This window comes from Stegastes partitus, unplaced genomic scaffold (genome assembly GCF_000690725.1).
Source record: "Stegastes partitus isolate 25-593 unplaced genomic scaffold, Stegastes_partitus-1.0.2 Scaffold144, whole genome shotgun sequence".
NCBI classification, from domain to species: Eukaryota; Metazoa; Chordata; class Actinopteri; family Pomacentridae; genus Stegastes; species Stegastes partitus.
The window spans coordinates 3,929-17,767 of record NW_007577875.1 but is presented as its reverse complement, the minus strand read 5'-3'; the positions used below and the strand labels follow the sequence as shown (position 1 = coordinate 17,767).

The window sequence follows — 13,839 nt, the reverse complement described above, 5'->3', positions numbered from 1 at the left end:
AGAAGAGTAGCGCAGGGCTAAAGGATAACAACTACGTAAGACAGTCTAATAACAATAATACAGCTCTAATGAAGACTAGAAAAGGAATTAGATGAGCAAGATGATGCACTTTCACTTGTTTCGGGAGTAAGTTAATCATCAGTCTTCAGCTGCAGTCTCAAGTATATTCAGGAACATAATCTTAACATTCATTTATTTGCTCAGTGTTTGGAAAAGCCACCTGACTGAGTCAGTCCAGAGTGTTTTTGTGCTCATTTCCTCGTCCCTGCATCTCCTGGCAGATGATTTAGAAGGCATAATGCGGTAAATGAAAGATTATCCTTCTCTAAGACTGCAATATACTTCATCTCTCAGCATCAGCTGAAGCTACAGTGACAGAGATGAGATTTAAGAAGAGTACAGAGAAACACCTGCTGTTTGTTCCTTCCTGCCTACCAACAAACAGGAATTTAAAAAAAAAAACTCTTGCATATTCAAAGTGAAAACTGTTCAAATGCTTTTCCAATGGCTTAATCAGCAAATCATCGCTCGCACGTGTGCGGCGGAATTACGAGAGATGCGACGACTATTAGATGTGCGGCGGTTTATTATGAGGCTCCTATATCTCCAGTGATATGTGGCATGGGAGCGAAGCACAGCCTGTGAAGTACAAATACCACTGAATCGTGATCCGGAGCTTGACAGAGAAATCCCGCTGAGCCTTCAGCATGTTGCCACTTCACACAAATGAGTGAGTCAGTCTCAGCTCAATTCTCACCAGGAGATTCATGGGAATGGTTTGCAAGGACTTGCCATTCACAGACAGGTAGCCAACTATCATCACAGAGCAACGTGGCGTTCGTGTTTCATAATGTGACAGTCTCATTGCTATAGAAAAACATCCGTGACTAAGAAGAGGCTGTCACAGCGGTGGCCTTTGTTGCTCTTTTTTTTCTGCCTTTTTCCTACGCACACTTTATGCGAAAAAGCATCATCATTATGGTGTGAAGCTTAACCTCATTCAGAACGCAGGGATAAAGGCCGGAGCATTCAGAAATGCAAAAAAAAAAAAAGGACACACAATGTGCTTTTGTGCTCCAAGCATTTAGAGACCAACACTGCATTCCATGTTTGGACCTGCATTTACAAGGAAACATCTCAGGCATCCTGAATTGTATGAATTGTGGGTAAATAAATGTCTCTTCATTATCTTCGTGCACTATGTGACATGCTGTGAGATACGTTCACATAACCACTGCAAATCCTCACATAACAGCATATTTGTTATTTCCCATGAGCGTTTCAATGACCCTTTACTTCAATTGAGGTTATGTGGCAACAAAGCCGAGCTGAAGCGTTGGTTAAAGTTAGGATACCATCATCTTTTTGTGGTTAAAGAACCCCAGTGTTGCTAGGAGACGGGATGCAAACTGTATGGTATCTGTGGGTGTGATTTTTGAGAAGAAAAAGGGAGAAATTCTGAGTATTCAGACCTGACATTTTACAGCTTGGTGTGCTTTTTACTGTACATCCAAGCATCCTCTCCCCTCAGGTTGTTTACGCGCTTCCTTTTAAGCGTGCATGTGCATTACGGCTGCACGTGTGATGTGTTCATTTGGAGCCGAGAATCACTGGAAGAGGGAACATTTTCCACGTTGACTCCTGCAATGGCGTTTCTCGAGCACAATCTCAATACCAGCAACGCGGCAACCTTATCGAGTTTCACCGAATTCGCTCGTGTCTCAAATTGGAAGCCCTTGAAGAAGATATCCCGCTGTCAACGGGGATGAAGCGCCTTCGCCTAATCCTTTATGTACACGCAAAAATATGCAGGCGTGCCGGCAACACACGAAAAGCAGGCGACGTGGAAGGTTTTGTAATAGTTCAACGCCTTGCTGCAGCTAACATGAGTTAAGGGCTTAAAAAGGAAATAAACGCTGTAATTTTCCTGGTCAAGCACACACTCGGATATCAGTTTCATTAAAATATTCAAGGTGAGAATAATACCCCCTTTACGGCTTAGTCAAGAAGTCGTACAAACATTGGAAAAAAAGCCGCTTGTGCCACATGAATGACCTGGCCTTTGTTCCCGGCCAGCGTGCAGGCTCCAGAGGCACAGAAAAACCACTGCCCACAGTATGTTTGCTTTCACAGGCTGGAGGTAGATACAAAGACAACAACATATCTGTTTCCTTCCCTCATCTAGTGAGATCACAGATACCACGTTGCAAACTCTACCCATGCCTCCTAAGACTAAGATGACGGGCCAAAAAATCAACCGATCGTATCTGCAGCGCTAAAGACAACACAAAGCGAGTTCAGGCGGTGTGGGAAAGATAGCTATTCCCAGAGCCCGTTTCCTCGGTTTGTGAACGGACGCTCGTGCAGCGACTCGGGGACGATCTCACGCGTCGTGCAAAAGCGCGACTTTGCGTCTCTGCTGAGAGCATATCGACAGGTCGGATGATTTTCTAGAAGTCGGAAGGTTTAATCAAATTGGAGTTAGGCAGTCCTGAGTTATGAGAGATGACTCCTGAGCTTGGAAACATCACCACAGTGCTTTTCTGCTTTGAAAGGTGGATACAGCTAAGCACACAGCAGCCACCTGGAGCTGAATATGGCACCGTCACTCAGATTTGCTGCTAATTTGTCCCACAGGCCACTTCCAGTATTGCAAAAAAAAAGAAAAAAAATCACCCTGTCTGTCATCTAAAACTGCAAACAAATAAGAAAAGAAATGCTTAGGAGGAAAGCAAAAGCTCACTTCTTTTTTTTTCTGACACAGACTGATTTCAAAACTATATAGAGAACAAGAGGAATATTCAAAAGAGAACATAATCCAAGACAAATAAGTCTGAGAATGAGCCTCATCAGCATCACAACAATCAAAAGTTGATTAGACCAACGCCAGCTGGGAATTGTAAACGCCGAGCTTGTGCTGCGTGTGTAATATACAAGAAAATAAACCGGGCTTCAGTCATCAGCATACAGGAACAGCAATTCAAGCAGAGGGCATCTTTCAAGGTGCGATCTGTCTATTAGAAGAAACAAAAATCCCCCAAAACAACAAAGACATGTGAGAGGCGTGCTGTCTTCAAAAGAAAAATGACTTAAAATCACACCTTTAATCAGAGCCTGAAACAGTAAAAACAGAGGAAATATGACGTTTGTTCTTGAACTAATCACGTGTGATGTGCAGTTTGTTCTTTTGGGTAAAATCTGAGCCTAAAGTCAGGATATTTCATCACTTTATTCTACATGTCTTGTTTACAGCTTTTGCACCCAAAAAGCATTTAAAGTAAACAGATTCAGTAAAAAAAAAAGGAAAAAAATTCTGCACTCCTCTGCACAACCGAGAACTCATTAGTGACTCAGGTGCAACCGACAGTCACAAAAATTCAGGGATTTTGGGCTGAACGTGGCTGACTGCAGGCTCCGTGTACACAGAGCAGGAAGGAGACGGATTAAAAATGTAAATAGTTTGATATCAATACTGTGAATCCACGTTTTTTTTCCAGTGTCGGTATCACCTATAGGCACAAAATGTTGAGCGTGCTGATTTGAAGTTTTTGAGCATTTTAGCAAAATTAAATAATCAAAGAATTGTTTTTAAACTTTTTTTTTTTTTTCAGGATTTATTGCACCAGAACTTTGTTATTCTGCACAGAAGACATGTTTGAGTTGTTTCTGCTTCTAGCCATGGTTGTGCTTTTTTAAAAGAGGTGATTGCAGTGAAAAACAAGAAGTATGACAGAAACCAAAAAATAAATAAATAAAAATGCCCAGAACCTGCTTGGGGTTCAGAGTGACAGTAATTCAGGTAACTTAATGCTGAAATGATGCTGACGTGGGGAAAAAAAACAATCTTGGGTCAAAGTTTATGAGCCTCAGAATGGTAAATCAGTTCAATTCCTTGAACCGTAAAGTCCAAATGTCCATAATTCTGCTCCAAATTCAAAGTTCACCTCAAGAACGATCATTTCTAAAGTGTCGCCAGTTTCAAAATAATCCACTGACAGTCTGTCTGTGGTTACAATGAAAGCAGGAGCTATGATTAACTATGTATTTTACGTTTTTGTAGGTGTCAGTTTGACAAAATGCCGTCAAATGCAGACTTAAAAACTGGGTCAAAGTGTTACCTAACGACTAATAATAAAAAAAAAAAAAAAGGTAAAGAATAAAAGCCCAGAAGCAACGGAGATAGGGTGTAGATTAACAGCCGGGAGAGAAAGAAAGTGCTTGGCATAGTGAGGAGAGAGCTTAGATAAAGGATGAAGCTATCTTTGCCCTAACATGCTCTCTCATGACACCAATCTAATATCTATCCACTAAGCCTGTCCCTCACTTCAAGTCCTCTCTAAAGACTCATAAACCTCACTGTCTGCTCTCAAGAGTGCTTCTGTTCTCTTCCTCCTGCTGCTGCTGCCGCTCAGACACCTATAGTCGCATCGCCCTGCTCTTTAACAGCACTTCACTCACATCAACATATTTTCAGAGGCGGAGGCATGTTGGAGGTATGTGAGAAGGAAATTCTGTAAATGACGGGTAAATAGACATCAGAGGGAACATGTGCCTCCTTGTGCAACGGCAGAAAGCCGCTGGATATTTTTCAGAATTACCTCGCCCGTTATCAGATGCGCGGCTCCACGATCTTATTTACGTCTGGCACAACATTCCTTATTCCGACAGTAATGCTTTTTTTTTTTTTTATAACCTCCCAACCAAGTTTCTTGACTTTAAGTAATGAAAATAAGGACCTGAGATAAGTTGGACTTTCTCCAGAAGACCTAAAACAATGATAAAGTGCTTTAAATTAACTCCCAGCAAAGTATGTTCTGCAGCAGGGGATAAATGCATTTTTTATCAGATTGTTAAATTTGGACCAGTTGGATGCTGAAATTCATGTTGTGAGGTTGTAAGACAGATAGAGGCAGGATTGGCTTTCTCTGGCATCGTACCTGGACCATTTGTCTCTCAGTGTCTGACGTTAATAAATTGAAATAACTCCCTGACGTATGAATATTTGGTTAGTTGAGCATCAGCAGCAGTATATCTCAGCTCAAATTGTCAAACTGTGTGATGTTCTGTTAAAATATCACAACGCCAACGTGGATTACGAACGTGAATGAAACAAAAAGAATAAACTTTCGGTTAATTTAAGCAGTGTTTGAGTCTGACTTAGCAGATGTAGACTGCGGGTATAAGCCAGAGTTTCACATGGATTTCTCCTCCCCTTCCACTATCTACCCATCACAACAACAACAAGCTAGCGTTGCTGAGGTTTTGGATTGTGCAGTACGGCTACACTGCTAGTTATTTTCCGGTAAATTAGCCATTTTAACGACGCTGCAAGTGTTCCAGCAAACAATTACTCAGTAACTATTCAGAAGGGACTCCGCTGCTGCATCCTTCACTTCACCCAATATGACTGTGATTGGCTTAAAGAAATGAACAACAAGCCGGAAGGTTGTTTTGCTCCATATCAGGAGGATAATAGGATGAAGAATGGTCTGTCTTTGCAGGACTAACAGTGCTCTAACAATAGATTAAAACTTGCATTAAAGCTGACGTAGGCAGATTCTTTTTATGCATCATTGGTCAAAAAATCCATAATAACCTTTCAGAATATGTAATTCAAGCAGTTCTGGGGGGATAACCTGACTTCTGCACCTCCATGTTCAGGCTTACAAAGACCATGAGTGGCTTTTCATTTGATTATTTTTGTGCATTTGTTAGTGCATGCATATGTTTGTTAACTGGCCCTCTCTTCACTCCCGCAGGCAAACCCATTGGTATTTGTTCATTTCTAAAACTATCATAGGTCAAACTCTGGCATACCTACGTTCACTACTCATCACCCGTCACATCAGCCGCTCACTTCGCAACAGCAACCTCATCCACCTCCTCATCCCCAAAGCCTGCACTGTCTTTGGCCGCTATTCATTTCAGTTTTCTGCAGCTCTCGACTGGAACCAGTTACAAAAATCACTCAAACTCAGTGTATTTATATCTGTATCTTCTTTTAAAAATATGGTGAAACAACTTTTTATCGAGTCCTGTACCTGCTTTTAGTGTATTTCATCTTCAAAGACTTTTATTGTCACGTTTTGTTTGTGTATTCTTTTCTTATGGATGTATTGCATTTTCTGCTCTGTGCTGCCTCTTGACCAGGTCGTTATTGTAAATGAGAACCCGTTCTCAATTAACCTACCTGGTTAAATAAAGGAAAAATAAAATAAATAAATAAATGTTTGTACAGAGAGGACCTGCTCCAGATTTGTGGCCACTGCAGCTTTAAGAAATGACAGTGTAGTGATGCCAGGTGCTGACAGCAGTACCTGAGGTACAGACAGCAAGAAATAGCAATTTACACAGTATGGGAGTGTTACTGACACACAATCAAGTGAACACCCCGGACCAGGACAAGGGTAACTCGAACTTGGAAGATCAGGCTAATTATCTCCACACAGCAGCTCAAACTGCAGAAAGGAAAAAAAAAAAAGTGTTTATTCGGCTCACTCATTGTATTTTAACTCGCAGCAGCTCTGCCTCTCTGTCAAGTGTTTGTATAAATAAAACTCCAATCTGCCTTTTCTCTCCCTGTAGACTTTTCAGTGCCGTGCCGCTTTTCAGCTTTTGAGGGCAGCACAACTGTATAACCAGAGATGACAGTTTCCACAATCAAACCTCAGTGCACCCTGTTCTTTTTTTTTCTTCTTTTCTTTTTTTTCTTTTTTTCTGGGAAATAACAGACAGGTTGTTCCCTGGAACCATCCGCAGAGGCTAAAGCAACCCAAGACACCCAAAGTTATTTCAGTGCATTCACACGGAGAATAGTATCCCACAGTGTTTACCAGCAGTGTCTCATCAGAGGCTCATATCGCTTTACGTTATATACTTACATAACAAATTCGCAGCAACATATATCTATACATATTGGTCGTAGAATAACTATCCCATTTCCCCCCTCCCCCCGAACTTAAAGACAGAACATTCAAATCTCAATGTTCCTGTCGCACGTCAATAAAAACCATTGCACGCATTTCCATTAATTTATACGCGAGATAAACAAAACCATAAAAACGACTGAGCTGCAACCATTCAATCTGTCTTTTGAAAGTCCACACTTGCTTTTCGTAAGCATTTAGTGCAATAGGATCAAAATGAAGCGACACGAGTGTTATTCAAGAGCAAACAAAGAGAGATACTGTCTTTCATAAAAGCTCAAAGCGACTGAAAACATTAATTAACTCTCCTTCACGGATACTATGCAGCCATACATAGACACACACACACACACATGAACGCGCGCTTTCCCTGTGTTTGCCTAGTTAATAACTTCCCAGTCTGATTGTTCAAGTTATTAATTTGACAAAGTTAGAAAAGAACTTAGATGGAAGAGCACATTTAAAGCTCAGAAATGATATTAGCAATGGTGTATTAATTTACTTCTAATCCCTCTATACTTTGAAGCAAATATGCCCGTGAGGTTTTAGCAACAATGACCAAAAACCACCGAGTGAAGATGTGAGCGCCGGCCATTCTCTAGCGAGGGGATTATGGACTTTACAGCTCGCTACTGTAAACAGGCTTTCAGCATCTTAACTGCACACTTCTTTAATTCCAAATTATGTAACAGCATAAATATTTATACAGGCCACATGGTCATTATTATTGCTTCCTTTTGGGGAGGGGGAGGGTGCAACTTTGAGAAGAAGAAAAAAAAAGAGGAAACAAACAAGAAGTAGTCAGTTCTGCTGGGAAAAACCTGAAGTTTGAGGCAGCTTCTTTCCCGTCTTGGATCAGGAGGTTTGCATGCCTAATTGGAGCCTGGCAGCCGGTGGTGACTGGCTCCATTACAAGGAGGCTACAACAGTCAGCTGTTGGTGCTTAACATGCAAGTCATGTTGAAGCAAGCACACACTATGCAGGGGCAGATAGTGCTGTGTCGGGCTGCACTGGGGATGCATATGTCAATAGCGCATAAGCATGAAAGGCAGCTGTCTGAGGATGCGCAGCAACGGCAGATAAAGATGCAGCATTTTCTGCTTCCCAGCTTTATTTCTCTCTCTGTGTTTCATTCCCGTGGACAGAAAAGAAAGAAAAAAAAAGGGTCAAGATGTTAGCAGTGAGGCCAAAGACCTGAGCAGGATCCAAGCTCGCGCCAGCCACCTGATGTTACCCTCACGAAGCTTTAGAACCGGAAAAAACATTTCCCAGAAAAACTTCTTTCATCTCCTCCCAAATTGGTTCGACAGGTTCTCCCGTGGCAGCGAGGGGACGGCAACGACAGAACTGTTTGATATTATAAGACAATGTTGATGGTAAATTGGTGCCATTCTTTTTTTTGTATGAATATTTTCGGAGTTTTTTTTTTTTTTTTGGCCATTATTTGACGACTGAAACAGAAAAAGAGACTCCGACAATTGGATGAAGTCCCAGAATCCATTTGAAAACTTTCAAAAAAACTGTTATGTGCTATGCCTTATTAAACTGAGCCATAAGGATTTCTGCAGCTCTTCAAAGTGTGATCTATGCCAGACGTTTTTTTTTTTTGCAGAAACGCTCCTCTTGACATTCCGGAGAAAGATTATGTTTGCAGCCCTCATTAAACTAAGTGTGAAACAAATGCAGTCCTTTTCCGCTTGTCTTTAAGATCCGTGCGCACACCGCGCAGGGGCAATATTTGGTGTAAGCTTCGTAATTTAAGACACTTTTGCTGATCAGGTGGGGGATTATTATGAACTGATAATAGGTTGTTTCTTTTGCTGAGTCTCTGGGACCAGGTAGCTGCGTAAGCTCTATTGTTGGAACCTCCTCGTACACCTTGTAATGAGTGGGCGCTGGAGCACGGCTCGGAGCGAAGTTGGCAAATAAACCATATCTTATTAGCCTGAGTTCTCATTTTCAATAATTCAAGAAAGAACATAATGTGTGATACAACTCGATAATATTCTCATCCAATTTGTTCTAATCTTTGGGTCCGGGGTGTTTCTCGCAGTCGTAGCCGTCTCTCATTTGGGCCAGACCTGAAACGGCATTTGTGCAAACTCTTCACATCCCTTTTAAATGAGTTAATTGCGTTTAAGTGCTTTTGTATATAATTTTGCACGTCTGGCGGCAGGCGGGACACAAACAAACCGAGCCAAAGCCAGCGCACAGATTAATTACGGCGTGATGTAATTGCACGTTTTCAAAGTGAAATCAAGGATTTCAACCAGCAACCCCTCAAAGCATTAACATCTATGGGGGAAGGGAGTTGTTGCCCTCCAAAAACAAACACTCCACCACTACCTCCAATACATCACTTGGCTTGACACAATGTTTATTGGCAACCTCAGCGCTGACAAGGTTTAAAAAGACCTCGTAAAAAAATAAAGTGTCAAACACTAATCAAGCATGAGTGTCAGCTCCAGCAGCACCTGCACACGTCAGATACGTCTGCCGAGCCTCCTGCCACCGAATCAAAGCGCTTTCAGTGAAGTCAAGCCTTGAGTCTCATCTAACCCTGCGCCATCGCTCGCAGACTTTAAGAACTAAACTCTAGCAGGAATACAAGCAGACGTACATTATTTACAACGCTCCATAAACACCAGCACGCTGTTCCCTCTCCCCCCGAACGCTCTGCAACAAACCCTTTTTTTTTGTCTGACTTGCCAATCAATCCACAGAAACACTTTCACAGCGCTTCCAGCACTTTGTGACCCTCGTAACCCCGACACAATGTCTACACAAAAGGGTTATGGCCTGTTATTAGTAGTTCCTTCAATATTGTTTTGTTTTTCTGTGGTTTTTTTTGGGGTCCTGCAAGTCCAACCTGTGCGATGTTTCCTGCAGCACATAGAGACGGGTTCCAAATGAAAGTGTTGTTCCACCAACTCAACCTCGAGTTCAGCTTCAGACGTAAGTTGCATTTATTCCTTGGGTCTGTGGGAGCCTATTGGATGGAGGAATATCCTTCAAGTGAAATACACTCCCTTATTTGACGCTTCAATGATGGTGGTGGAGATTTCTGTCACTCCTGTTTGATAACTGGTGTCTGAAACCCAAAGCTCACGCTCACATCATTCCATACTCATTATCAAACTACTTGGTGAGTCCTCGCGCCCCTCGGATGAGGACACCATCGCTTTGAAAGAAGCCATCACCATCAAGTGAGAATCCCTCCCTCTGAGGGGAAAAATGGGCCTAAATCATGCCAGAAAAAACGCCTTCTATACCATCAAGCCACCTCATTGTAGGCCTGATCCCGTACCATTCTCCTGCTCCACTTGTTGAAGCGAACGATGACTCATCTGAGTTTTTCAAAGTCACTTGGATCTTTTCCTCTCGTCGCTTTGAAAGTGAGGCGAGGCTCAGCAACGTTCTGCACGTCACACAGCACAACGGGATGTTTTATTTACTTTTTAACGGTAGAATCTGAATTAACTGAGCTGATCCGCCCACTTTTTCCAGATCCACCCAACTTTTTGTCGCCTCTCTCTATATTTCTAGTCACAGTGTTACGCGGTGGCAGTGCATCACCAGCAGTCATTCTACACACTTATGGGCACTTTAAGGGGGAACAGATTTGCAGGTGAACAGCGAGTGTACGTCCCAGCTGTTATTTCCAGCCTGCGAGCAGAACAAACTTTGAACACTGTGTATTTTTAAAAACTCACTTCATTCTACATCTGTTCTTTAAAATTTGAGCCAAAAATGAACCATCTGGATTCTGTAAAGACCAAACATTTTTGCACTCACCTGCACAACTACAGAGGTATTAGTGACTCAAATGCAGCAACGAGTCACGTGACAAAAATTCTGCAAGTTTTTTTTAGTCTGAATTGGGCCCAACTGCCCGCTGTGCAGCCTGATCCAAAAGTACGGTGAGGCTCTCCAATGCTACACATGTCAGAAAGCTGATAGGACACTTGTTATTCACTTCCTTGTATCGGTATCAGTGAGTTGCACTGGTAGCAGTAGAAGAAGTGGCACTGGCACGACTCTCAGTATCACGCAGTGGTAGCTGCAGTGCATTACCAGCAGTAATTCTGCACACTTATCTGCACTTTAAAGAGGAGCGAATGTGCAGGTGAACAGTGAATATACGTAGCAGCTGTTATTTTCAGCCTCCAAACAGAACAAACTTTGAACATTTTGTTTCCAATTTGCGTGTCAGAGGCAGATAAATTAGCCTTTCAGAAGCAAATTCCAAACTGTCTCCACCACTTACCATTAACCTGCTGTACTCGGAGGCGCCGTGCAAAACACTAAGCAGCCGTTTCCATGTGCTGTGTGTGGGTGTCAGGCCTTAATCAAATTGACATAGATGTGTCAGCTACTAAGCTCCCTCTCCTCACATCTTTCAGTCATTCACCACCGCGGCTTTGTCAGGATTACGGTTGTTGCTACTTCAGTTGTCATCCAAGGGCATTATAAGTGGAGAAAAGTGAATCTGGAATAGCACAAATGTGTGCTGCACAAAACAACCCTTTTCAGGTGCTTTTCTTTGTTTTTACACGAAAACGTCTGAGGCCGGGGCGACTTCCTACGGCCTCACATCTGCCCTCATTAACAGATCAAGTCACTCCTGTCATTGTGAATATTAAAATATTAGAAAAAGGCAAATGTACGCCTTCGTTCTGACTGCTTCTCAGTCTGATAGCGCCTCATTACCAAACCTGCAGAGAGTGATACGCGAAAGGCTAAAAGGGCAACAGAAGGGAAAACAGATAGAGCATAAAACCTGGCTGTGAATGGTTTCCGTGTAGCAGTAGTCGGGGTAAAGGTGATAAAACACCAGGCAAAGATCTAGAGTTCTGTTCCAGTCCTATAAGCTGTAAGCACAGCAGACAGTAGTCAAGTAAAACTTTTAAAAGTTTGTCCCAAGGGTGTCTCCTGAGGAGCAGAAACGGGGGTCACACAAAGGTTCATTCATTGAGGAGCAAACATGTACTCAGAAATTCCCTGGCACTGTGCCCAGACTTTAGTATATATTGTGTGAACAAAAACAGGAATTTCAACTTAATGTCAGCAAAAGAAGAATGCTTTGTGGAGCATGCCTCGTCTTCTGATAAGCACAAATGTTCTCGGTAAATTTCAGGGTGACATTTGACATTTATTGGGTTCAAGTGAACATTTTTGGCATGTTTCTAGAGAAAGCTGAAGGGGCGGTTCACCTGTTAAAATAGGATTCATCCTCTCAGGGTCACCAGTCAACTCATCAAAATGCGTAAAACTTGAGTCTCGACTCTTGCTGGTTGAATGAAGAGTTCAAACTAATGTTGGTGCAAGATGAAAAAAGTAGTCGACCCAAGTTAACTCTCCGAACTCAAGAGCCTGCCGGCGGGTTTGACGGGCATGTTGTCTGTTAAAAAAAAAAGAGAAAGCAGCCCAAATTCCACCATTTATCAGAGACAGAAGCTGTAAAAACAGAACAAAAACGGTTCCTGAGTTTGATCATGTGTTAACCAAATCTAAGCTTGAAGTCGGGATATTTCATCCAAATTAATATCTAATTAATATTCTTCTCAGCACAGCTGTAACGATATTAGTGACTCAACTGTGGCCAACAGACAAAAACCTTTTTAGCTGAGCTGCATGCTTTCACAGGAAACAAATACAAAACCCAAAATTAGGTAGTACAATACATAAAAAGTAGAGTCACTGTGTTTTTTTTCCAACACTGGTAACAACTGAGGCCACCTGGCAACATGCTGTACATGATTGTTTTTCTCAATTTTTGTAGCATTCAAATGGAAAGAATTCAAGTTTCATAGTACTTTTTTCTTTAATTTTTAGGATTTATGGCTTTATAACTGAGTCATTCTGCACATGACAGACGTATGAGTTCTCTGTACTTGTAGCCATGGTTTCCACAGAGGTGCAGGACTTTATATTGCAGTAAAAATATGAGTCCACAGCGAGTTAAAATGTGACCGGAGTGCACGCCACCCAGGAGTTGCTTGGGGTTTGGAGGGAGGCTTTAAGAATCCTCTCCTGAGAACCATAAATATTCATGCAGAACTCCATTACACCGTGCCCTTGATCAGTTAGCTATCTCGCTCGGGATCGTAATGTTGGACGGACAGGCTGTGACACAGACGCCGGTATTAGCGTGATGAAGCTGTGCAACAGAACATATTTCTATTGTGTTATAAACCGCACCAGATAGCAGACCAGTGGTCACTACCCTACTGAGAGAATTTAAACTGTGACACACAGTCTGTCAGAGTTAAAAGGTTAGCTCTCCAAAGCTTTCATTTATTGTTCTATATTTCACACAAGCCTACCTACTGCACCTCTCAGCCGAAGCAGATCATGAAAAGTATTTCCAAGTAATTTGAACCGGGCCTGACCTGAATATGCCTCAGCTCCTACCAATTAACTTTCTGCAGGGTCTTTCTGTCACAGGGTCAAATCCCCTGGTACATTATAATTAACAGCAATACAACTGAGGCCGAGCTATAATTTGGAAAAGGAAAATGTAATATGTTTAAGGTGAGGGGAGGGCAGAAATTATAACAGATTTGCTCTCGCAGAAAAAAATAACCAAAAAAAAATCACATTTGCGTGATAAAAAAAAAAAAAAAGACTTCAAGTGACAACAAACATCGATGTGAAATGACATTGTGCATTCAGTCGCTGAAAACTGTTTGCTTTTACGTCGACGTTAATACAATACATCCAAAGATATGCAGGAGAAAATAAGTCAGCTTGCATCAGTGTGAAGCAGCCTGACTGCTCTGACATGTGCTGACTCTGACATTACTTTAAATAACGCCGTCAGGCTCGGCTGTACCAGGAATAAGAACCAAACTTGGTTGTGGTAAGTGCTGGCATCTCACAGTGTTCTTTCAAAAAAAAAAAATTGAAATA

The 13,839-nt window shown here is 42.0% G+C and overlaps 1 protein-coding gene across 1 annotated transcript in view; it reads right to left on the bottom strand.

The window, feature by feature from the left end:
- ncam1a (neural cell adhesion molecule 1a) overlaps positions 1 to 2,221 on the bottom strand; it is an 87,813-nt gene extending 85,592 nt beyond the window's left edge. Inside the window, exon 1 of the mRNA XM_008279107.1 lies at positions 2,218 to 2,221. Within this exon, the coding sequence (XP_008277329.1) occupies positions 2,218 to 2,221 (4 nt within the window). The remainder of the gene's footprint in view (positions 1 to 2,217) is intronic.
- Positions 2,222 to 13,839: the final 11,618 nt, after the last annotated feature.